At 43.6% G+C, this 25606-nt stretch overlaps 1 protein-coding gene across 1 annotated transcript; it reads left to right on the forward strand.

The window, feature by feature from the left end:
• Positions 1–3218: 3218 nt before the first annotated feature.
• Positions 3219–14945, forward strand: LOC147026820 (uncharacterized). Its single transcript, XM_085882626.1, has 2 exons — positions 3219–6437; positions 13260–14945. Exons 1-2 carry the CDS (start codon positions 5982–5984, stop codon positions 13623–13625), a joined length of 822 nt encoding a protein of 273 aa, XP_085738752.1. The 5' UTR covers positions 3219–5981; the 3' UTR covers positions 13626–14945.
• The last annotated feature ends 10661 nt before the right edge of the window (positions 14946–25606 follow it).

Raw genomic sequence — 25606 nt, forward strand, 5'->3', positions numbered from 1 at the left:
AATTGTACAGGCTGACACACACACACACACACACACACACACACACACACACACACACACACACACACACACACACACACACACACACACACACACACACACACACGCGCACTTTTAATAGTGTGGATACAATATTCACAACACAGAAATCAAACCCGATCGTGTTTATACACCGCACAGCGTTTAATATTCGCAACATAGAAATCAAACCCGATCGTGTTTATACACCGCACAGCATTTAATAGCGAACGTAGTGAGCTTCATACGTGCACGAGAGAATAGTAAACAACAACAACAACAACAACAACAACACAATACCCTGGCAATTTGGAATCCGTGTCGTCGGCTATGACCCTTTTGCTTCCGGTTTTTGTCATGGGGAAATGATGCGTCCCTGGAGATAAAGGCATCGTCGGAGACATGAAAGACCCAAATATCAGACATGGTGCATTTTTCCTCTACTGATTTTAATAAAGAAACACACACACAGACAGACACACTTTCAAATTTGTATATATATATATATATATATATATATATATATATATATATATATATATATATATATATATATATATATATATATATATATATATATATATATATATATATATATATATATATATATATATATGTATATATATAGTTGAAAGTGTGTCTGTCTGTGTGTCTGTTTCTCTGTGACCGATGCACGCGAAAAGTACTGGACTGATCCTCACCAATCTTCACATGCTGACAGAACATGTACCCGGGACTGTCCCGATGTAAAAGAATTGTACTTCCGACTTCCGGTTTCCGAATTATGACGTCATCACCTGATTGCGTAATGTTAATTTTTCAAGTTCAGCCGATTGACATGGGGCAAACGCCATTTGCAATAGAATGAAAAAAATAATGCTACAGTCAATTTAAGACAATGACTTCCGACTTCCCGGTTTCCGAATTATGACATGCATTCGACACACTTGCAAAAATGACCGTATGTATATTATACCCTATAATGATATAATAATCATCTGTCAGTCATATTTTATTAACATTTTCTTTGTTCATTATTGTTATAACAATGGTTATAAAAATCATTTTTATTGTTGCTGTATAACGTTTTTACGTCACTTCGGCCTGGATTCCGGATCAGCGATCAAATAATGTAAATCACGATTAAAAATTATTTTTTGATGATGTGGGAGATATCTTTATTAAAATCAGTGGAGGAAATATACACCATGTCTGATATTTGGGTCTTTCATGTCTCCGGCGATGCCTTTATCTCCCGGTATGCATCATTCCCCATGACAAAAACCGGAAGCAAAAGGGTCATAGCCGACGACACGGATTCCAAATTGCGAGGGTATTGTGTTGTTGTTGTTGTTGTTGTTTACTATTCTCTCGTGCACGTATGAAGCTCACTACGTTCGCTATTAAATGCTGTGCGGTGTATAAACACGATCGGGTTTGATTTCTGTGTTGTGAATATTGTATCCACACTATTAAAAGTGTGTGTGTGTGTGTGTGTGTGTGTGTGTGTGTGTGTGTGTGTGTGTGTGTGTGTGTGTGTGTGTGTGTGTGTGTGTGTGTGTGTGTGTGTGTGTCAGTCAGTGTATGTGTGGCTGCCTGTACAATTAACTGTGACATATACTCCTTCAGACCCGCCGTCATCCACGGAATTCCTGTGCGGAGCACGGGTATCCCTGCTAGTAATATATATTGTCGTGTCCAGTGGGTTTAAGCCCCATACCTGGATGGATGGCCAAGCTTCTCCCTTGAAGGCCTACAGCCAAGACTCGGAGATTAATGTGTATGCGGGAAGGGGGGAGGGCGCAATGGCAGAGATGCGGAGGAGCACAGCACAGGTGCGCTGCACCAGGACGGTACAAGGGGGGTTCATACTCGAACCCCACTACAAATACACGGCTCCAGCTTCTTAAGAGGAATACATTTAATGGAAATAACAAATATTTACAATAACTCAAAAGGGTGATGATAATAATGGGAAGAAATAAATCCTACAGTCGAGGCGCCTCCTCACACAGACTCAAATCCAGACAAAGGGGAAAACAAAATAAAAAGACAACCCCTCATTTTGAGTATGCTTGTACTTAGCTTGGACCAGAGTTGGTCTTTGTGGAAATTGGAATTGAGACGCTTCAATTCATTCGCACGTGCAGATGCACACAACAAAATGGGCGCATCGTCGCAGAAAAAAACGCATGCCTGGCAATCCGCGAGCGGCACTCCACATCAAGGCACAGAGACCAGTGTCATAGCTTCATGCGCCGATCGTCCTCACCGACCCAACCAAGAGCCAAAGGTCAGCATCGTGCTTCACCATGCAGGCAAAATCACCTTGATGCGAATACAAGGATCGTGCCATCCTCCTCTCTCGTCGAGCATGCGCTCACCCTCCGCTCTCGTCTCTCCATACAATGCGCCTCGTGCCTCCGCTCTGATCACAGCTCTCCAAAAATGCACAAGTCCTGAACTCATGCCTCTGACTCTCTTCTGAAATCAACTCTGCCTCGTGCGTTCCTCACACTGACCTCGTGCATGCGCTCTGCCGATCTTTCGTCCTATTCAGTATAATGTCCCCCCCCCCCCCACGCCCTCTTCCTCTTCAGGCATAATGCCTAACGATCCTCCACCTCTGGTGCATGGCCTGCTTGCATGAAACTCGGGAAGGGGGGGCCTCTATCAGCTTGGCTAGCTTTTGATGTTACGCCCATCAAGCATCCCTCGGGGTTTGACTTCTCCTGTTGTCACCCTTTGAAGGTGGGGCTTTCTGTCCGCTTGTAGTGGTTTTAGGGACGTGTTCCCCACCTTTAGTGCCAAACTTGAAATATAATAACATAGGGAAAACTCACAGAGGGGTGATTACATCCTGGGGAAGCTTATTCTTAAATCCTCGCTAATTAATACGACACCATCCCCTCGTGTGGTGACACATGCTCACAGGTTCCCTTCTTAGTTACATTGAGATGCCTCCTACACGTCCACAGACCAAGCCACTCTACACAATACTATATTCCTTATTAGATGTCTTCATCTACCCCCAAAATTGTAACTATATGTGTATATATATATATATATATATATATATATATATATATATATATATATATATATATATATATATATATATATATATATATATATATATATATATATATATATATATATATACACTTGGACACAGGATATGCAGTATATCCTTCTCTGTCCCCCACCCCTCCCCTCTACTCTCTTTGTCATAATGTTGTTGCAGCCACCGGTTTCCCATTTCAAATTCAGCAGGTCGCATTAATGCAACCAGAGCAGTCAGGTGAGTCTGCGGTCCCGGGCTGGATTATGGCCTTTCTGCTCTGGATACCGTGCCCGTGAGACCGCTGAGCCATCCAAGTGCTACGCCAATAGGCATCCCTTGACCGATCTAATTAGGCGTGAAACCTAAGTCTAATGACGCGATCTTCGATGTGTTGTGCACCGCAACCAATGGTCCCCTTAGTCTTTACAAACCATCAAATGATGTCACCGTGACAGTCAAAATTCACCCAAGACCAAGTGTATTTAATCATGAACAATGGCACAGGAGGGAAACAAAAGAAGGCGATACAGAAATAAATGATACAACAAGCATGCTTATTCCTTTACCGACGACCTGACATACATGCCCACAAAGCCAACGAATGAATGGCAGATCCTTATATAATTTTTTAATGCCTTAGGGCCCACATCTATACCACATGAGAGTGAAGGAATTTAAGGAGACAGAGTGGGTAAGTAAATCCGGCAAAATTGTACTGCCATCCCCAGGCAGGCAGGCCACACGTTTCCAGGCAGGTCTTGAGCTGTCCGAGCCTCGTATTTTCCCACCCGGATAGTGCCTCAAGGCCTAGCAAACACTTAAAAATAAGAAACAATTCGGGAATATTCAAAAGGGTGGCACATTAATAAATAGGGTCAAACATGTAGATAATTTTCAAAACGGACACTGGGAAAGGGAAATGTCATCTAACTATTGCATAAGTGACATGTATCGAATATCAATTTAATTACTTTAGCGTATGCTAAACATTCACTTTAAGGAAATGACTGCGTTTTATTTAAAGGTCCCCTGACGCGCAAAGGTACTGAAATTTCATTTATATATGTCCTATAGGAGTTTTTCATCGTGATTTCAGATCTGACAATATTTTTTTCACAATACTCATTCTGTAAAATTAAAAAAAACAAACCTCTTTGGGAACACCCCTAAAAATTCTCCTGAAAGGGGTGTAACCCACATGATGTCAACTACAGGATTACAAAGGCTGCACATAAATCACTCGGGTTGGTGGTCTACGTGATTCTATTGGCTTTCTGTGTGTTTCCACATTTGATTGCTCGACTCAATCGCTTCGTTCATTTCTGCTTTAAAAAAAATTGAACATTTGGTTTTGAATAATGGATGACATGGACTTTCATTTGTCTGGTAACGACAGTGAGTGTGAGAGAAATGAAGGATTTTGGTCTGAATCACATGGAGAATTGTCGGATAACGAAGTCGCGGGAGGTGAAGTTCAGGCAGCTGGAAATGAAATACGGCCTTACCAGTTCGAGTCCGAAGCAGGGCAAGCAGAGGAAAATGGCGATGAAATTCCCGGCGTTCATGACGATCAGGAGGACATCGAAGGAAAACTTGGCAATAACAACTGGTTAGACTAAATCCTATTCGTAATTCAATAATGAAAATTCGACTTGCATACTGCTCGATATCAGAAATATTTTCGTGAGGTGACGTGACCAGTACAGCTTAGCGGATATGTTTCTCCGTGGTGAATTAATCACAAGCAAGGCCAGCCCATGTCATCGGCCGTATCTCTCCGCGCATAACACGAAGCAATCTCACTGTTCGGATATGATGAAAACTTGTGTGCAGAACACACCTTGTGACACAATTGTCTCGAGTCGTCCGATAAATCTGACGTTCTGTTGCATTTTTATTTATTTTATTCCTACTTGTCATGTTGCACCAGTAGAAAACAATAAGCCTGGTGTTGGCTTAGTGGTTAGGGTGGCGGCTTGGGCTTCTAGGGTCCTGAGTTCAAGCCTCGTTGGCCGCTGAATTAAAATACACCAGGAGATTGACTCAGCCTGTCATCCTTCCGAGGTCAGCAAAATGAGCACCAGTGTACTGGTAAGGGGGACACTGCATCAGCGGCATAGCCGCGTCCCAACCAATGATGCAACCAGCAGCCACAGGCTGACAGAGAGACAGACGAAAAGAGAATAATAAAAGAAAGCTACAGCATGTCAGATTTATCGGACTAGTCTAGAATCTGGATTCTAGAGATCTCGAGTCAATCCACTCTGTGCGAGTTTCTGTATGTGACGTCACGCTGCGATTCGCTTAAGCCAACTTTTTTTAGGGGTGGGCATAGCAAGTTGTGAAAGGCACCAGAAATGATCGAAATATTGCTCTAATTATCCCATTTTTGATTTTAAAAAAAACATGGGTGATTTCTTCACTAGGAAGGTCAAGTTAATATATAAATAACCAGAAGGTTTTGCATGTCAGGGGACCTTTAAGCATCTTTAAGCCCCAGAAGTCATTTGCACAATTATATTTATTTCTACCAGATCATGATTCACCACAGGCATGAAAGCAGGGAATGCTTAAGTTTCTTGGAACTGATAACATCAAAACAAGACATTCAAACATTAATGTACACATATTACTCTGTCTTTTATAAACAAAAGTCTGTCAAATTTGAATCACCACCATATTTATTGAAAACCCTGTTAGATTGGGTCACATTGGAAATATTGTAGTGACAAAATCGCTTGTGTGAAAGTTTTTGTTTTGTTTTTTTTCTTCCCATCAGACCATACCAGTCTGCAATTTTTACTCGTATAATCTTGAACCGGAATCCTGGTGGTTCGGGTTCAAATTGTGCAGTATATATGCTTTTGTCTTGCAAGTATCGGTGGATTGCATTAACTTTATGAGATTTCAATCTTTTAGGATCGAGTTGCATTTGGAAGTTGGTTACTCGTTGCCTCCATCACACAAACGAGCAGAACCAAAGCAGCAACAACTTCAAAAGAGCCAATCAAAAGCACAAGAATGGCAATTGAACAATTCCAGACAGTCAAACGAACAGGGACCAAATGAGCAGAGTTTAAATGAATTACCAAGTCATTCACAAGCAGCTACGCAGGCACGTCTCCCCCCTCCTTGTCTTTCTGCCGAACCGAGCTGTGTGGGGGCAAGATGTGGAGTGTTTTCAAATCCGTTCCAAGCAGAGCGAGACTCAAAGCTTGCAGCCCTTTGCTTGCATGTACCTCGCTTGGCCACGGGAGAGTGCCAGAACTATCCGGGGCGGTGTGTGGCCTACCAACGCAATGGGCGCTGTTGGCGTGGTACGGCATGCCGCTTCGCACATGACAGTGATTTGGAGGTACACAGTGAGATTTTCGGTTGGGTGTTTGCATTATTACTTCCACTGTAATGGAATCATGATAATGTGTTACCTTGCTAGTTTAAAGCTCGTTTCCTGAATCATATATGATATCCTGTTAATTTGTAGCTATGGTTATAATTGGGCTCGCATTTGGATTAGAGAGTGGCATCAGCTACAATATTGGAGGCAATTTTAGCAATTAAATATAAATTCTTGAAGGCAACACAAAAACTGTGACCACACAGGAATTCTGACCCCATTGACATAATAGTTTCCTCCCATTTGTTATCTCCTTTTGAGTTTCAGGAGGTGGGAGGAAGTTTTCCCAGAACTCAAAATTTACATCTTTTTCAGTAAAGGATCATTATTCATGAAGCAAACTGTGAAGTTTCGTTCTCATGGCCTCATTCCAAGGGCTCTTTTCAAAATCTTCACTGAACCTCTGACAGCCTCCACTTGAAGCTTGTTTGGAGTGATATTCCCCAGAATGATTTTTAAATATTCAGTGAGGGTTTTCTTTATCATTCCTGTAGCTCCCACTATCACTGGTATAATTTCAGCTTAGTTCAATTGTCAAATCCTCGACCTCATTTTCCTGATTTCTGTAGTATTTACTCCAAAGTCATTGGGAACTTAAACCTCAATCAACAATGCTGACTTTTCCTTTTTGTGTTTGAGCATCATGTCCAGATGCAATGCTTTGTTTGCAATGTCCATGCTTGATGGAATCACTCTTGTCATATGTGAGCATTATGTGTTCATTTTCAAGGATTGGGACTGGGATGTTGAAATGTTTGCAAAAGTCAGGTCAGGTCAGTTCACGTATTAGTCCATGGGCCCAGGCATATATCGGTACCATCTGGGAAACCAAACTTTAGGGCTACTAAGTTATTAGTAGGGATATATGATTATTTCAATATGTGATAACCGTTCCAGAAGAGCAGCTTGGTGTATGTATTTTGCATTTTTACCATTCTGAGATATTGATGTTATGGGGGAAAATCACACAATGGACTATTGACACATCCCATGAAGGTAATATCATTCAATAACAGCTCATGATATCCAGATTTGTTTGCCTTTTCGCTTTCATTATGCGGAGGGTGGGTACATTCCAGAGATGATAACTACCAATATGCTGCCAGTCTGCAATGGTCATAACATCAAAATATGATATATATATATATATATATATATATATATATATATATATATATATATATATATATATATATATATATATATATATACACCAATTCAAAAATCATAACTAGGATTGGTTTCCTTAGATGGTACCGACAAGTGGAATTTCTGGCCTGGGCCCATGGACTATATGGGAGCATGTGCCAGAGCAGTGCGTCGCTGCGTCCACTTTCCGCCGGAACTCCAGGAACCTCCGTCTGGCCATTCCCCATGCAGATGCTTGGCCCATCCCCATCTCCTTGAGATGCTGATCAACCTGCAACTACGAGGCAGGTGGTCGGCTCATTGGCCTCCTCCACTCACAAGACTCCCTCACTGAGAGAATCTGGTGAGCAGGATCAGCGTCAGGAAAACGGAGCGCATGTCCATACAGCCGCAGCTGACGCCCACGGACTATGCAGGGAACAAATCTCATTTGAGTCTCTCTCAGCAACCACTCGGACACAAAGTCCGACCAGCGATAGACAAAGGATTCTCCAAAGAGATCTGGTACCAAAATAATTAGGTCTCTGTCTCAGATCCCTGGTCATAGTCAAAGTCTCATCCGTAGAGCAAGACTGGACGCACCAAGGACCTGAAGACTCAGACTTTCGTTCTCCCGCACAGGTACTGACAGCGCCACACCCCATGATCCAGTGAATCCATGACTCCCCAGGCCGGACCCAGACGTCTGTTGACCTCTGGCTCACAGAAGGCAGACATGAATATCACAGCCAATGTAAATGAATCTCTCTGTGACCTCAACATCCTCATCACAAACAGGTACAGACAGGGTAGCAGCATCCAAGATGTCATTGAAAGCCTGGATCTTAGTTTTGACCGAGGAAACCCGTCATGCCATTGGCTCCGACTCCTCATTCAGCACATCAAGGCCCCCCCCCCAAAGGATATTTAGAGCCTCCACAAAGATGACTGCATCATCTGCGAAATCAAGGTCAGAGATCTTGCCATTCCCAAATGATGCACTGCAGCATGATCTCTCCGACATCCTCTCCAGAATGCAGTCCGTACAAGTGCTGAAAAGTGTGGGGGCCAGCACACACCCCTGATGAACTCCAGTAACAACTGGAAATAAGTCAGAGATGGTATCACTACATCTCACAGCACACTAGTACCAGAGAATAGTTCAGACATCAGATTGATCAGTTTTGGTGGCACCCCACGAAGACCAAGAATCCTTCATAGGGCATCCCGATTCACTGAATCAAACGCTTTACAGAGATCAACATAGGCTGCAAGCAGCCCCTTCCGAAACTCTCGTCTGCGTTCGGTGAGGACCCGAAGAGCAAGGATGTGGTCAATCGTTGACCTCTTTGGTGTAAAGCCTGACTGCTTTGGACGCTGGTGCTCAAGCAGATGGTGGCGAACCCTATCGAGAATTATCCGAGCAAAGACCTTGCCTGGCACTGAGAGCAGCGTCACCCCTCGGTAGTTGTTGCAGTCTTGGTGATCACCCTTGGCGATTTCCGGAGAGGGACAACAAGGCCCCTCTTCTAGTCAGTTGGGATGATGCATGTGTTCCAGGCAGAGCACAAAACTGCATGCAACAACATGAGTGCAGCATTTCCACCAGTCTTGAGAAGTTCAGCATGGATGCCACAGATCACTGGAGCTTTACCACATTTCAACCGCTTCACCGCAACCTGTGTTTCCACAAACGAAGGTGGACCACAGTTGATTCAAGGGTGAGCAATAGGTATAGTAATACTGTTACGAATCTGGCAGCCATGAGCACACAATAGATAGGTCCCCGTAGCTCAGTTATTTCGTTAAGTATATGTATATCGTTCGAATCCATCCCCTGTGTCTAATGGATGATTAAATGTTCGTGCGCTGCGGAGTTATTTTGATAGTCGGGGTTTTCTTTTACATTTTCAACTACAACAACATCAACACCTTCGCCTCGCTCCATCCTGACGCCATAACACTCGCGGTGGGTTTAGTTCATTGAAGGACTTGGCATCTCTCTCGACCAATCAGAGAGATGTGAGCGAGTTTGCCATCGTTCGGCCAATGGGAGTCAATGCAGGACAATATTACACATCTTCCTGTTTGAGGGGCGGTCCGCCGTGACGCCCTCCTCGCCCCCCCCCCCCCAGTCTAATCAGCAGACTTGGCACCCCTTTTGGCCAATCACAGGGGCAACGAGCGGAGCGCGCACCAAAACCATCCAGTAAGGGGGGACAATCACGAGAGGGAGTCCCCTCCCCCCTGGACGGGGAGTGAATATAATTGATCGGCGCGATCCGACTGGGGGCAGTGAGGGTTTGCCTGCCGGACCGTCTCGGATCACCTCGCTTGCTGGTGCTCGCTGCCTTGTCCGCCCTCGTACTAGTTGGCGTCCGTCCGTCCCTGGTGCTTGGAGTGGCATCGTTGTTGCGGGTTCGAGTGCCGTCGAGCCAGAACGTCGAAGACCGCACGAGGCGGACAGGTCCAAGCTAGCTCTGGTCTCCAGCTCACCTTTCCTCGAGCTGAAAGCCTTCAATAAAGATCCGACAGGGTCTATTTCTGGGTGTGTGTGTCTGTGTCTGTGTCTGTGTCTGTGTCTGTGTCTGTAGGCCCCGTCTGATGAGTCGAAACTGTTAAGTGCCTGTGTTCCTTGTACATTATTTGCCTTGCTATAGTCAGATAACTCTGCCCTTACGTGCTCCTCTCGTTCCCCAATTATTGTTGTAAATAAATTCCCCTTTTGTTGAATGTACCAGCTCGTCCTTGTCCTTTCTCCCATTGGTTTGCCACGGTGCGTATTGGGGATTAGGAAGGTCATTCTTGCCGTAATCATGCAATCGGCCCGGCAGGATTCTGGTACTCTCTGCTCGGGGTACGACTCGGATCCGGCTCGGTAACGGCCCGGATCGCGCAGATCCCGCCGAGAGTGAATTTCCCCGGTAGTTTGGACGACGTGGGTATTTAGGTATATTGGAATTGGCAATTGACCCTATCCCACGTGGTCGACCTATTGTCGATCTTCGGTCCGATAAGGGACCCGTGACCTTTCGGATTTATTTGAAAGGTACGACCTAAATTCCGGGTTTTCGGTGGAGCCGACTCTACTGCTCCCCTAGCGGTCGTGCTCGCCACTGAGACCTGGCACCACAACAATACCCCTGATGTCCAACTCTACAGCTGGTGGATCAGCCTGGCACAACCGCTCAAAGTAACCGGCCCAGCGGGCCTTCACTTCGGACTCCTCTGTCAAGAGCCCACCACCCTCTGCTCTCACTGCAGTACACTGAGGGATGGGCTTGGACGTACGCAATGCGCGAATTCCCCTATAAGCAGGATGAGAATCACTTGGCCATCGATGATGCTCTACCCCCTCACAGATTCCTTGCACATAGGCCTCCTTGTCCACCCTTGGTGCATGTGCAGTTTTACACCTCAGCTCCTCAACAGCCTGGCCCTGCGACTCTGGGCAATGGTATCCAGTGTCCCTTGAGAGACAAAATTCTTCTTCGCCCTCCGGTGAGTTCCAAGACATCCACCTGCAACATCAAGGACAGTGGGCTTGAAGGCACTCCACAACTCTTCAGGATTCCCCAAAGCACCCAGACCCCCAAATCTCCACTCAGCCTGTGCGCAATCTCCTCAGCTACCCCCTCATCCTTGAGCTTGCCAACATCCAGCCTTGGCTGGGATGGTACCATTCTCCTGGATTTAAGGTGCAACTTAAGAGTTGCTACAACAAGCCTGTGGTCAGTATTGAGGAACTGAGCACTCCGGTAGACCCTGCAGTTCTGGATCATCCTCCAGCGACCATCAACGAGCACACGATCAATCTCCTTTGCCACACCGCCAGTGTCGGAATACCAAGTCCAGCAATGAGCTAGTGGGTGCTGAAACCGTGAACCAGGCACCCTAATTCCATGGTTTCTTGCAAAGTCAAGGATCTTAGTGCTATTCTGGTTCGCAGTTCCAGACCCATGGTGACCAACACACGTCTCATAACCATCCATATCAGTTCCAGTCGATGCATTGAAATCCCCCAAGACGAGAAGAGTATTTCGCCTCAGGCACTGATCAACCACAGTCTCGAGCGTGGCATGGAATGCGTCCTTCATGGTGAGATCACTTGCCTCAGTCGGAGCACATCCAGAGATCATGGCAATGACACCCAAGGAGTGACAAAGCCTTTGTCTCATAATACGCTTGTTGACCGGTGTTGCCTCAATTATCATTGGAGTCAGCTTATTGGACACAGCTTCAGCAACTCCTTGGGCATGGTATCCATCAGAGCGATCAGAGCAATATTAGGTGTATCCACCTGCCATGATCTCACCACAATTCGGTCTCCGAACATCAGTGAGTGCTGCAATACCGATGTCGAAACGCTTGAGCTCAGATGACAACAGAGACAGGTGATCATCCTCTCTTCGGGATAGGACATTCCAGGCACCCACCCGAAGGGGCCGCCTCAGGTTAACCCAAGAAGACCCCCGTCTGGTGGACGACACCTCAGCACCACTCCGGCACACTCTCCCGCAATCTGACCCGGGAATGTTACCCCGTGGTTTCCCTCCTGTCATCAAAGATTAGGGGTCCCGAAGGCTTTGCCCCAATCCCGTCATCCGGTGAGCTGCCCTGTGAAGGGAAGCTGCACAGGAGGTACTCCCACAGAATGGGTTTTCAGATGTTTTTTTATGCTTCTGGAATGTTTTGCGGAATTAAGGGTTTTACAGTGGCCAGAATGCAAATCCTGCCACCAACCTCCTAATAAGAAGTAACCCAACTGCAGGAGGACGTCCGCAGACACAGTGGGCACTAGATATGGATGGCCGTTGGCTCACAAGGAGCCCCTCCGCCCTTACAAAAGTGCCAGTGGATTGCTCTACAGACGCTGTCATGTTTTTCTGTGTACTGCTATTCTGACATGTTTCTTTTTTTAGATCCGAAACTGGTCCTTTGTTTCTACCCCACAAAACCTGCATTTTGCTCAATCCCACCATTTTCTTAAAGGCAATGATGTAGTGTCCTTGGTCTTGGGCATTGATGATGACTCGTTCTCCATCCCAATTAATTTGACCTCTTCTTCGCCATTCCAAAGAGCCAGCCTTGTCGATCCCTGTTCTGTCGAGCTTTTTAAAAAGATTCCTGCTCTTTTTGTCATTCTCCCATTTGGCAGAATGACTTGCTCCAAGTATCCACCTCCATTTTGGTAAGGGAAACCATGATTCATGGACCAAGCTGTGAATTTTTCTTGTTCTCAAAGTTTTGCTCCGAGGGCTCTTTTCAGGATCGTCACTGAGCCCCGGCCAGCTTCCAAATGTAGTTAGTTTGTAGTAATATTCCCAAGAATGGTTTTTTTTAAGATTTCCATAAGGTTCTTATTCGTCATTCCATTTCCTCCTTGTTTGGCCTCTCCATGACCAGGGGTGACCTTTGATAGTTCGTAGATTCAGCTACAAACTGGCAGGGCAACTTTTATATGTTTTTCTTTAATGAAGGGTTAACACTTGAAACTCCAGCTTCTCCTTGCTTTCCATGAAACATCAGCTTTTCTATGAGTACAAAGTAACTTTTAGTTTTGGTTCTTATCAGACTGGTTAAAACAATTTATGAGGTAAGCCAATTTGTCCTTGCGTATCTTCTGCTTTCCCATTCACTCCACTACCACAGTTCTCCATATGTACGAGTAACACGGATGATGGTTCCCTGAGAGGTCAAGACTCTGGAGCCAGCCTGATGGATGATCAGAAGTTTGGTTCGAGGAAAGACTCCACCGAAGTTCCTTCTAAGAAACCCAGAGGGACTGGTACGGATGCTGGTGATTTACAAAGTACGTCGGATGGGCAACCAACATCGGGTGCAAACCTCAGGAAGCCAGTGGGTTCAGGGTCTGGTATTTTTGGATCTCCTCATAATAGTGTTTTTCCTAAATCTACAAAAGCTCGCCGAAGACCAGGTTTGGGTAACACTCTCGTACCATCAAAAAGGGTTCTGCGTACCTACCAGACACAAAAAGAGAAGCAGCCACATTGGTAATATGAAATGTGGGACTCCATTGCTGTTTTGTTGTGCACATTCACAGACTTTGCCTTTAACAGCTGAGCTTTCTGATGGCCAGCCATGCTAAATCACTGTTTTTATCAACATTGCAAAGCTTTTTAAAACTCTTACGTGTTGCGGTCACAGATGCAATCTATATCCTGTGTGAATTTGTTCATTGTCTACTTCCAGTATGTCATAATCCTACATAGGGATATATTAAAGAACTAGCCTTTCACACATTGGTCACCATTATTTCATTAATTTCCAAATAACATAGAAGTTCTGAGAAAATTGGTGTTCCCTTTGGAATCATCCAATCATCTCCAGGGTCCCTTGTCCGAATTAGAAGTGATGGTCTAATATCAGACCTTTTGGAGAAAAAGACAGATTTGATGTCAGCTATAATGAGCTATTCTATCAGTTTTTCATATTACTTTAATCCTCCCACAGGGAATTTAATCAGGTGTGTGTGTGTGTGTGTGTGTGTGTGTGTGTGTGTGTGTGTGTGTGTGTGTGTGTGTGTGTGTGTGTGTGTGTGTGTGTGTGTGTGTGTGTGTGTGTGTGTTTGTTTTATCTCCAAATGTGGGTTTCCCAAGGTGGAATGGAGTCCTCCCAGGTCTCCCACATCCATTTTGGTAAGGGGGATCACGATTCATGGACCAAGCTGTGAATTTTTCTTGTTCTCAAAGTTTTACTCCAAGTGCTCTTTTCAGGATCGTCACTGAGCCATGGACAGCTTCCAACTGTTGTTATTTTGTAGTAATAGTCCCAAGAATGGTTTTTAAGATCTCTTTAAGGTTCTTCATCATTCCCTTTGCTCCAATCACTGGTGCAATTTCAGTGCTCTTCAACTTCCAAAATCTTTTCACTTCGTTTTTGAGATCCTGGTATTTGATCATTTTCTTGATTTCTGCATTGTTTAGGCCAAAATTGCTGGGTACTGATACCTCATTTAGCAATGTTGTCCTTTCTTTTTTTGTACCTAAGTGTACTATATTTGATTGCAATGGTTTTTTTTTTCTATGTACACACTCGATGGGATCTCCAGGTCGTACGTGAGCATTACTTCCTTGTTTTCAATAATCGCTTTTAGTTCATGTTTCCATCAGTCTCTGAAACTGGGAGATTTAATCTTTTTTACAGATGTGCCAGTGGATTACTCGATATGCGTTGTTGAGCCTTTGTGTGTACAACAGTTCTGACATGAGGTTTTTACATCCCGAAAGGAGGTGGCTAATGCTTTCTGTTTCTGCCTTGCAGAACCGACTATATGTGACTTTGTCTCACCATTTTATTAAAGCCATTGATATAGTGTCCTTGGTCTTGGGCGTTTATTATGAATTGGTCTCCATCCCAGTTGAACTGATCTCTTCTTGGACATTCCAATGAGCCTTCTTTGTGCTCAATGTGTTCAACCTTTTTTTTTTTTTAGTCTCCCTGCTCTTTTATCGTTCTCCTAGTTGGTGCATATCTGTTGATATTTCACCTTTTATTTTTCTTTTGTATTTTTTTGCAATCATTGGGGCTGTATTTGTTGCTATTTAAATTTCATGCATGACATCTTTTTGCACCTGTCTTTGAAAATTTTTTTTTGCAAGGGTTACATTTTCTTTCTTGCTGTCGTTGTGTTTGTATACAAATTGGATTCGGTAGTCTTTTGAACTTTTCACGTATTCAGCCAGTCCTACAGTTGTCATTCTCTGCTCTTGGTTGAGCTCCATCAGGCTGCTACCACCTCGTCTCGACAGGTAAATTCTCGAGATGCATTGATTTTTGTCGATAGTGAGTTTTCTTGTATTGATTTGTAGGTCATTGATTTCCACTTGTGGCCAGTTTTTATTATTTCGCAGCTGTATTGGAATACAGGCACTTTTGTAACTGTATTGGAATACTGTTCATACAATTTTTTTTTACTTTATAACCATGTTACGGTCTTTTGAGTGTTCAGTCCAATCACACGAACACTGCTTTTTTGAACATCCCGAGCTAAGCACTAAATTCAGGAAATCGGACCTCGAGAGTTAACTTCCCATTCATACCATAATTCACACCTCATTCGCACAGGCTAAGCTCCAGCACTCTTCCTCCATCTCGGACGCCATTCTCTCCATGGGACTCTTTACTGGCACGAGAGACAATGGCACTCGCCCTGCTTCACCAGATACCCCTCTAGCTTGTTGTCCCTCATAATCTTTTATATTACACATGTTCAATTTACTGTAATTTATTCATTTTGGATTTTAAAATAAAAGTACATTTAATAATGTTTTTATGTTTCAAAAAATAAATGGTTTTAATAGGGTCTTTGAACATATCACGCTGAGCATGCAGGAAATCAGGTTCTCGAATGTGGGAAAGTGAACAATGTGAATGGCGCGGTCGTGCTGAACAGTGGAATCCAGGGCTTCATTCATGTTCTCATGATGCATCTTGCATTTTTTGGGGGACCATACCGAACTATATTGTAGTGTAATTGTACAAATTGACCCCCCTCTCCCCGCCCCCCACCCCCAACTGCCGCTGGTGTCTGTTCGTTGCCAAAAAAAGATTTGTACATACATGTTTTTAGGCTTCATTATTATTACTGTATGTATTTATAGCATCAATTTATTCATTTTTGACTTGAGAAGCATATTTAATGATGTTTAATTTCATTATGTCAAAAAATATGGTTTAATTTTTGCACACACTAATTGATCACCTATTACATGTTTTTAAAGGGCATTTATTCCAATTTAGGAACTTACAGCTTAAGAGCACATTGTGTTCAGAAACACGAAACTACCTGCACTGGTATTGCTAGTTGTTTATTGTTGAATGGCTTGGATTTTGTTTCTATGGGAGAGTTATCTTTTCATGATCAACGTCCTGGCTCCTGAGGAGGTATTCTTTTTGGTAATTGTTTTGCTCATTTTTTGTGACACATTTGGTGGCCCTTTTCTAAAGCCTGGTGTTGGCTCAGTGGTTAAGCCTGTATCTCACTGGGCTGCGACAGCTCGCGACAAAATGCGAACGGGATTCTCCAAAATGTCTGGAAACATTCGCGGTGGTTCTCAATCTCCTCGCGTGAGTTACTCTGGTGTCGCTGGAATTTTGAACATGTTCAAAAAATTTGTGCGACAAATTTTATCTCAAAATAGTCACAGAGTCGTCGCGGTTGTCTCGAACCGGTCTCGAGCCCTTCTCAATTTAGTTTCCATGAGTCAGAAGGTGCGACAAATGTGAGACAACTTTGTGAGGGATTGGCGACCTATGAAACTAAATTGTGACTGATTGGAGAAAAAAATGATAATCTGTCCTGGGAGCCCTGAGAGTGCGACAAAACTGCGATTCAATAGAGAATATTTTCGGAAGAAATTAATCTGAAATTTGCACAATATATTGTCTACTCAATTTAATATATACATAGAAATCCACATGTTATCCATGCAATGTAATGTAGATAGATTCACAATAGTTCAATCCAGATATGACAAAAAAAAAAAAACAGTCCAAATTGTAAAACCAGCATTGTCTGTCCTCTTTCTCTCCTGTTCCGAGAATGGCCTTCAATGAAAACTTTTCACTTTCCCATCATTCCTTTCACCTTCCCATCATTCATAAATCACGTCACATTTTTGACAAATTAGGTCACACACAAAATATGGTCACACCCACAAGCCCTTATCAAGGCAGATGAACAATTGGGTCACACACAATGTTTGTGGGTGCAACGTTGACAATAACAGAACACTGAACAATCAGGCTTGGTCAGCATTCTCCTGTAATCCCACCATCCTGTTCTGCCAGGGCACAGCTCCCACACCATTGTAGTACTCAGTCAGGTACTCTCTTACTCGTTTCCCAACTGACAATATGATTGCTGGAAGGGAGAGGCCTCATATATATATATATATATATATATATATATATATATATATATATATATATATATATATATATATATATATATATATATATATTGTGCAACTGTTGCATGACATTTGCGCGATGGTCGCACGACCATCGCGTGACAGTTGCATGTGCCAAAAAAATCTCAGTTTTGTCACCTGAACGTCGTGCGACATGTATGCTAACTCCAGGCGAAGTTCATCCCAAATTTCGCCGGGAGTTCGTGGGACATTCGTGCGATATTCGTGAGACATACGCAAATGTGTTTTAGTATAAATTCAGTGTGATTCCAAGTGAAAATTATCACCGTTTTATCGCAATTTGGTGTCTCCAACTAGTCGCGAGCTGTCGCAGCCCAGTGAAATACAGGCTTTAAGGTGGCGGCTTGGGATCCTAGGGTCCTGAGTTCAAGCCCTATCGGCCGCTGAATTAATACACCAGGGGGTTGACTCAGCCTGTCATCCTTCCGAGGTCGGAAAAATGAGTACTTTTGTAAATTTGACAAAAATTAAGCTTCTGGGATGGGTCAATAAAAATATATGGGGTCTCAAAGTTGGGTCTTCATACAAAACCAACATATTTTTTTCTGGAATTCAACTGATCAGGTCATAAAAATTAATGGAGGTATACTCCGTTTTATGTTTGTTTCTTACAGAGCAGTTATAGAAGAATAATCTCTGAAAATTTCAAGGCTCCAGCATTAATATTTAAAAAGTTGTGGGAGTTTAAAAGTAGCCGTTCATTTTGTGATGCTCGCAACGACCATTTAAATAGGGCCACAACCACATTTTCAACCCTCAATATCTCGGATTTGACCGCATCTATGGACCTAAAATTTTACGCAGCTTCATTTTGATACCTGGGAACTATTTTATGAAAGTTTAAAGTAAATCTGAGGGGGTCAACTGGGAGGCCTATGGTGATATGAGGTGGAATGACTCAAAAGAGTTATTTTAAAACACTACATGTACAAATGTGATCCGATTTTCTTTATCTTCTGGGATGTTTCGTTTTGACGGTACAGCCTCGTAAGCATGTCAGTCTGAAGCCTCAGTCTGGTATCAGGTGCACTTCTTCTTCTTGCGTATGGCAGCTTTGCTGCCAGGTAGCTCTCATTCCTTGGAAGCATAGCTGTGCCCCTCCACCAGTGCACTGGTTCTCATTTTGCCGACCTTGGAAGGATGACAGGCTGAGTCAACCCCACCTGGTGTGAATTCAGCGGAAAACAGGGCTCAAACTCAGGACCCCAAGCTCCCAAGCCAGCCACCCTAACTACTTGGCCAACACCAGCCTTTCAGGTGCCCTTATATCTTCTTTGTTTATTAGACATCCTATGGATGTAAATGAACACTTGTTTTCCTCTGCGCATGTTGCACATCACGTGCAGCAAATTTCACCTCCTTGCACCTTGTATTTATTGTTATTTTAAAACACACTTTTGTATACGGCCCTCGAGGCTCAGTTTTCAATTCACCATCTACATTTCCAATAGAAGAGACCTAATTACGGAAAATGTTTTTTTGTTTTTTTCTATTAAAAATGTTTTTTAAAGTTTAAGTTACGTAAGAAAATTACAGAAAATCGTATCTTTAAAAATAGACCGTAGTGAACACGGTCATGTTACAATATTGGCCTTAAAAATCCTACTCAAATCGTCTTTATGAAGGGGGGGGCAGGCAAATACTGAAATACACACTTTTATATAGGTGGAAGATAACTCTGATCACCCAAAAAGTGTGTCAAATGAACACATTCAATAAATTAGAGACTTTAGATAACACATTACCTATGCTAACACGCTGTCTTGGGAAACTAGGACATTGATGGAGTCTATGAGCAGCAGATCATTTGATTGGTCATAATGCTGTAATATTTTGTCTAACTACCGTTAAATGGAAGAGTTTTGAAAGTGCCAAAAAGGTGATTTTTGTTCTACAGTGTTCAATTATGTATTTCAGTGTTCTGTACATTATATTGAAATTTAAAAAAGATTTAATGGTTCTAGAAAACCTTTTTTTTGTTGGTCATTTTTGACACCACCTTATTTAACTCTTAAAAGGTATCCTGGGATTTTGAGGACCCCAAGCCCAACATATATTTTGAAAAATAAAAAAATTTTAAACTTTTTTTGGAAATTTTTTTTTGTTATTAATAGTACATTAATCTAGTTTTAGTCTTAAAATATTGCAAAGGGTTTCAATTTGATATGTACATAATGTTACTTGCAATGAAGTGATTGGAACTTTTTTTTTTGAAAAAAAAATCATTTGGAGGGAGGGGGTGGGGGTTCCTAAATTAAAATGAAGTGGTTTATCGATCATAAACTGCCATTTGTGGGCAGACAGAGCTTCCATTCCCGTACCAGTCATTCTCTGCCTAATTCAGTCACTCCACCCCCACAGAGAGGAGCAAAGCTAAAGAGGTCAAGGGTTGATCCCCTCTGGGTGTTGTGGTGTACATAGTTCCTTCAGCTCTTGTCTTGCTTTGCTTTGCCCTCTTTGGAGACTTTATCTCTCCTTGGGAGTGCTGCAAGTTGTCTGAAGGTGAGCACTCAAGGGAACATTCACATGGCATTAGCTGGCACCCTGTGCCTGGGTTCCTTGTCATTATAGTGTATGATGATGCCATAACCCCGTCAGCCAACAAGTGATGATACACCGCCATTCAACCGGTTACCACGCCGAGGAGGTGTTAGACTTGTAACCACACACACACACGTTGCAAGTCTCGCAATCCCTTTGGGGTGAAACTAACAAATGAAGATAAACAAGTAACTGCACCAGAGGCAAGTTATCTTGTACAGGTAGAGATACAATGGTAGCTCATGATCTGAGTAGTAGACATCCACAACTTCAACAAAGGTGTTGATGCTTGAGCTGTTGTTGTCGATGCGGTCCAGCAGAGAACCTGAGTCTGTGCTTGGCACTTTCACAAGCTGTGAGAATCCTTTTGAGGACATAAACCTGAGCAATTTTGATTGGATAGTGGCTGATAGCAGATCAATGAAATCACCGAGGATAACAGTTGGGATTTTTGATGTGGAATTATTGAAAGGTAATCATCAAAGTCTGACACGAAGATAGTCATTGAAAGTTGTGGATGGTGGTCGACAGTTACAACACACAAGCTTCGGTTATAATGTGTGGTTAATGTAATAGTCTTGACTTTGAGACGAGGAGAGTGAGATGTCTGTGCTTTCATGAAGTTATGAGAGAGATGTCTGTACATGACATTATGACTCCACCATTGGATAGGTCTTGACTGCTTGTCTTGAGGTCCAACCTGTAGACTTAGCGCTTTCAAGCCAGCTGTTCCTGATCAATGGTTTTGAATGGAGTGCTTGCTTCAGTGCTTAAACGCGAGTGCTCTGCAAGAAACTTGGTAACTGAACACACCCCTGTAAATACTGGAGGTTCTTGGAAGTATTCGGAAGACATTTTGTGTTGTAGTGTTCAAATGTGGAATTCAAAATAAATCACTTTATCTTACACGTTACATTAGTTCTTTGTGTCTGTTGTATGTGTCTGTTATGATGTCCTTACAAACAGCAAGTTTCCTGTTTGGAATTATTTTCAATTTTGTTTGACTGCCAGACAGGTAGACAGCGTAATTAAAAAAAAAAAAAAAAAAAAAAAAAAAAAAATCGCACACGTGTGCAGTTTAGTGCAGTTTGGCATTTCCTTATCTTGATGCATGAGCTCCTTTTCACTTAATGTTGTGTCAATTCAGCGTCTGCACCACTTAATTTTTTTTTTTTTGATGGATGGACGGACGTACTAAATATTGAAGTGGATACACTGCTTAATATTGTAACGAATTTGGAATTCAATTGCACACAACATACAGGTTCCTTTAGTCAGCTATGTCGATAAGTGCTTGTTCCCGAGATAGCTCACCTTCCATTGTTTAAATGTTCAGAAATCTATTAGATGCGCTGCGTATCGATTTAATAGTTAGAGAACAAACAATGGAGAAATCCCTCCACCTCTTCTGCGAAGAAGAAGAAGAACCACCCTGCCCTCACGTGACTCATGATGTCAACAATTCCCTCCCACCCGTGGCTGAACGGGGGGATGGATCACGAGGGCATGAGTCACGCCGGACGTGGAGGGGGGGGGCGGAGAAGGATAAGAGGAGATCTTTTTCTTTTGTTCAAGGGCAGAGTTGGAGAAGGGAGTTGAGGGGAGTCGTTCAGCAGATAGTCGGGTCCTGCTTGGCTTGCGTTAGGGTTGAGGCCTGCGGAAGCTTTTTGCTTCGGCTGGCTCAGTGAGCTTCGGCTGAGGCCTGGCTTGGGAGGAGCCTTTTTGCTTTGATGGTTCCGTGAGCTTCGGCTTCTGCTTGGCTCGGGAGAGCTTTTTGTTTCAAGCTGCCCTGTTTGGAAGGAAGTTAAGCCGGTCGCTCGGCTCGAGCTGCGAGTGGTGGCTTCTTCTTCTTGGTTCGTGGAGCTCTTTGTTCTCCATTTTGGTTCCCGGTTTGGTGCGACTCATCGACCTCTTCGTGGATGTGGTTCCTCAGGGAAGTGACGCATCGACGGGAAGGTTTGGCGCCTCGTCTCACCAGCACGTGTTGAGAAGCGCATGAGGTGGTTCCTCAGGGAAGCGATGCATCGACGGGAAGGATCGGCGCCTCGTCTCACCAGCACGTGTTGAGAAGTGCAGGAGGTGGTTCCTCGGGGAAGCGACGCATCGACGGGAAGGCTCGGCGCCTCGTCTCACCAGCACGTGTTGAGAAGCGCGGGAGGTGGTTCCTCGGGGAAGCGACGCATCGACGGGAAGGCTCGGCGCCTCGTCTCACCAGCACGTGTTGAGAAGCGTGGGAGGTGGTTCCTCGGGGAAGCAACGCATCGACGGGAAGGCTTGGCGCCTCGTCTCACCAGCACGCGTTGAGAAGTGCGGGAGGATTCGCTGGAGCTCGGGAAGGATCGCGGCTCGGCGATTGGATCCAGCTCGCTCTCGCTGGAGCCCCGGTCCGAACAACTTGAAGACTACACGAGGTGGAGAGGTTCGAGATAGGTTCTGAGTTTCAGCTCACCTGTCCTCTGAGCTGGAGCTCGTTATTAAAGGCCTCTGCCACCATTTCGTGTGTGTGTGTGTGTGTGTGTGTGTGTGTGTGTGTGTGTGTGTGTGTGTGTGTGTGTGTGTGTGTGTGTGTGTGTGTGTGTGTGTGTGTGTGTGTCCGTGGGCCCGTCTAATAAGTAGGAACTGCTGTTAAGTGCAAGTGACTGTACATAATAAGTAGACGGTTGTAGTTCTTTTGTTGCTTGTATAATTGCATACGTGTTTTGCCTTGTTTAATTGCATATGTGCTTTATTATAATAAATGTCCTTGTGTGAATGTAAACCTGTTCGTTGCGCCCATTCCCTCATTGAACTGCCCCATCTTGCACTCTGAATATAGTTGGTTTTTAAATAGCTGATAAATAGAATCGGGTCCGGCGAGGTCTGGCGATAATACCCACTTGGTTATCCCAGAACGGAACGGACCGCTTAAGCAGTTCGTGTCCAAGCAGGCCTTCTCTGAAGTTCGGTCCCTCGGTAGGTGACCCGCGCGGGTACTTAGGTATATCGATATTAGGCGATTGACCCTATTTCGCGCGGGTAGAATACGGACTGGGCCGTGGTGGGATTAAAAACCCACCCATGACTGGTTTCTGGTGTTCCAGAAAGTCACGACTGGATTGTCCGATCGGTGGGCGAAGCGACCGCTATTGGTTAGACGTGGTCGTTCGCACGCTGACGGGTGGGAAATCTACAACAATATTATCTCACTCCTCTCTGTGCATATGTGGTCAGGATGAATTCTGAGATGAAGTACGGTAAAATGAAACGCTTGTCTTCCTTTGTATGTTCCGATTGGTGTGCAAAATATAACATTTGATTTATATAAGCTGTTCCTTGATCACAAACTGATAAGACGGACAGACATGAAAATTTGCTGAACCCCACTTTTCGCTTCGCGTGCACGGGGTAATTATGCTTGGCATAATGGTCTCTTCCTGTATTGACATTCCTTTTCAGGGAACACATTATCTTCTAATATAAAAGCCTTATTCTGTTTTCTTTGTCTTTGAGGATTCCCTTAAACTATTCAACCAGGGGCCATAAAAACCATTTCATTGTAAAGGTCTCTCTAAGGAGTTGTGGTTGGCTGGGGGGTTGTGGACTTGGGATTTAGTGGGAAGAGTTGAGGGCTTTAAGAAGAGAGGGGAGGGGAGGACAGAGATTTTGTATGTAAGGGGGCAGAGGGGAGAAAGAGGTGGGTTAAGGCTGGGGGGGAGGGGTTGAGGAAGTGGGGTGGGGAGGTTGAGGAAGTGGGGTGGGGAGGTTGAGGACTTGGGGGGGTTGAAGCCTTGGGGTGGGGGTTGAAGCCTTGGGGTTGGCTGAGGGCTTCGGGTTGGGTGGGGGTGGTTGAGGGCTTCGGCTTGGGTGGGGTGGTTGAGGGCTTCGGTTGGGTGGTGGTGGTTGAGGGGTTGGGTGTGGGTGGTTGAGGGCCTTTGGTTGGGTGGAAGTTGTGTCCTGGTGTTGGCTTAATGGTTTGGGTGGCAGCCTTGGCGTCCTCAGGTCCTGAGTTCACATCCTGCTCGGCTGTCAAGTTAATACCAGGTGGGGTTGATTCAGCCTGTCATCCTTCCGAGGTCGGCAAAATGAGTACCAGCTTGCTGGGATGATTGAGCCATTCGAGTATCGTGCGTTAGAATGACGACCTGTCCAGGATTGTGCCCAATAACCCAGGAGACCGCTTTGGCAGTACCAACGCTCTGTGCAGAGTATGGTCCCAATGAATGGACTATTGTGCTCACCAAATCGTATCCTAAAATTTAATGGCTTTGGTTGATCCCGATCACAGTTGCCTCTTGTAGTTGAACTTCTGTGTTCTAGTACGACACATGATTGGCCAACTGCGTGGAGTCCTGCAGTACACATCCAATGAGAGCTTTTGTATGATTAATTGGGTTGTTGCGGTGCTGGTATGCTGCACGTATTAGTGACGCAAACTAGCGGCTCCTGTCCGGTTTCTTTAACTCTGGATGTGAATGGACAGCTGAGCCCGAGTAGAAATTTGCAATCAACTTTGTTCCAGTTTGAGCTTTCCATCAAACTTCACCGATCGTGACACTATGTGCACATCAAGGTATCATCAATTGTATTATTGTTTAGACTGCAATGTGAATATGTATGCAAAAGTAGTGGTAGTAGGGTGAATATACTGATTCTGGCTCACTTTTCCCCATGTTAATGAATGGGGGATTTTCAGCGATTCATATTTTTTTTCCCCTAAAAAGTAAACCCCCTTTTTATCCCAAGGTATATTTATTTGTCTCCCCTTTTAACCTCGGGGAACTCTATTCAAATAACCAATGCAATAAGATAAAGATTTGTTCAAGTAATAAAGTGGTAATGTGATTTGTTAAAGGTGATTCTGAAGAAATATCTGAAACATGCAAGCTGAGGGACACTCTTTTTCAAATAACCAATGCAATAAGATAAAGATTTGTTCAAGTAGCAAAGTAGTAATGTGATTTGTTAAAGGTGATAATGAAGAAATATCTTAAAAATGGAAGCCGAGGGACACTATTTTTCAAATAATCAATGCATATTGTTTAGCTCACTCATTGAACCCATAAAGATTTGTTCATTCTCAAATTCCTTCAACAGTTTAATTTTCTTTGCACAATAATCCCCATCTAAAATATTTAAAAATAAAACATTTGAATCTTTATATTTTTCAAGATACCCCTTTTGTGCCATTACGAAATGATAAAACTTCTCTTAATGCTCTCATCTGACCACCTCCTGAGTTGCATATCATTTTGAGAATGTAGTAAATTATTTTTCCATTGTTCAATTGATAACCATCAAATTTTTCATTCATTCAAGGATATTTATTATTTTCTTTACATCCTCTAACTTTCTAGTTTTTAAATTGATTCGCTTATTTGTTTTATTTACCTTTGTTTTAGTTATTTTTTCAATAAAACTTATTTGATATTTTTCACATTCATTATGTTTTCCATTTATATACCAAGACTGAGATTTTCTCAACTCTTTCGTTTGATTAATACTTGGTTCGACCATTTATATATT

The sequence above is a fragment of the Eptatretus burgeri genome, chromosome 5 (genome assembly GCF_056783735.1).
Source record: "Eptatretus burgeri isolate ZD-2024b chromosome 5, Ebu_testis_v1, whole genome shotgun sequence".
NCBI classification, from domain to species: domain Eukaryota; kingdom Metazoa; phylum Chordata; class Myxini; order Myxiniformes; family Myxinidae; genus Eptatretus; species Eptatretus burgeri.

What these genes read in the sequence shown, in the direction of transcription:
- LOC147026820 (XM_085882626.1), top strand. Translation starts at nt 5,982, where the DNA reads ATGAGATTTCAATCTTTTAGGATCGAGTTGCATTTGGAAGTTGGTTAC. An exon ending in CACATGACAGTGATTTGGAG is followed by an intron (nt 6,438 to 13,259) that starts GTACACAGTGAG and finishes CCACTACCACAG; the next exon opens with TTCTCCATATGTACGAGTAA.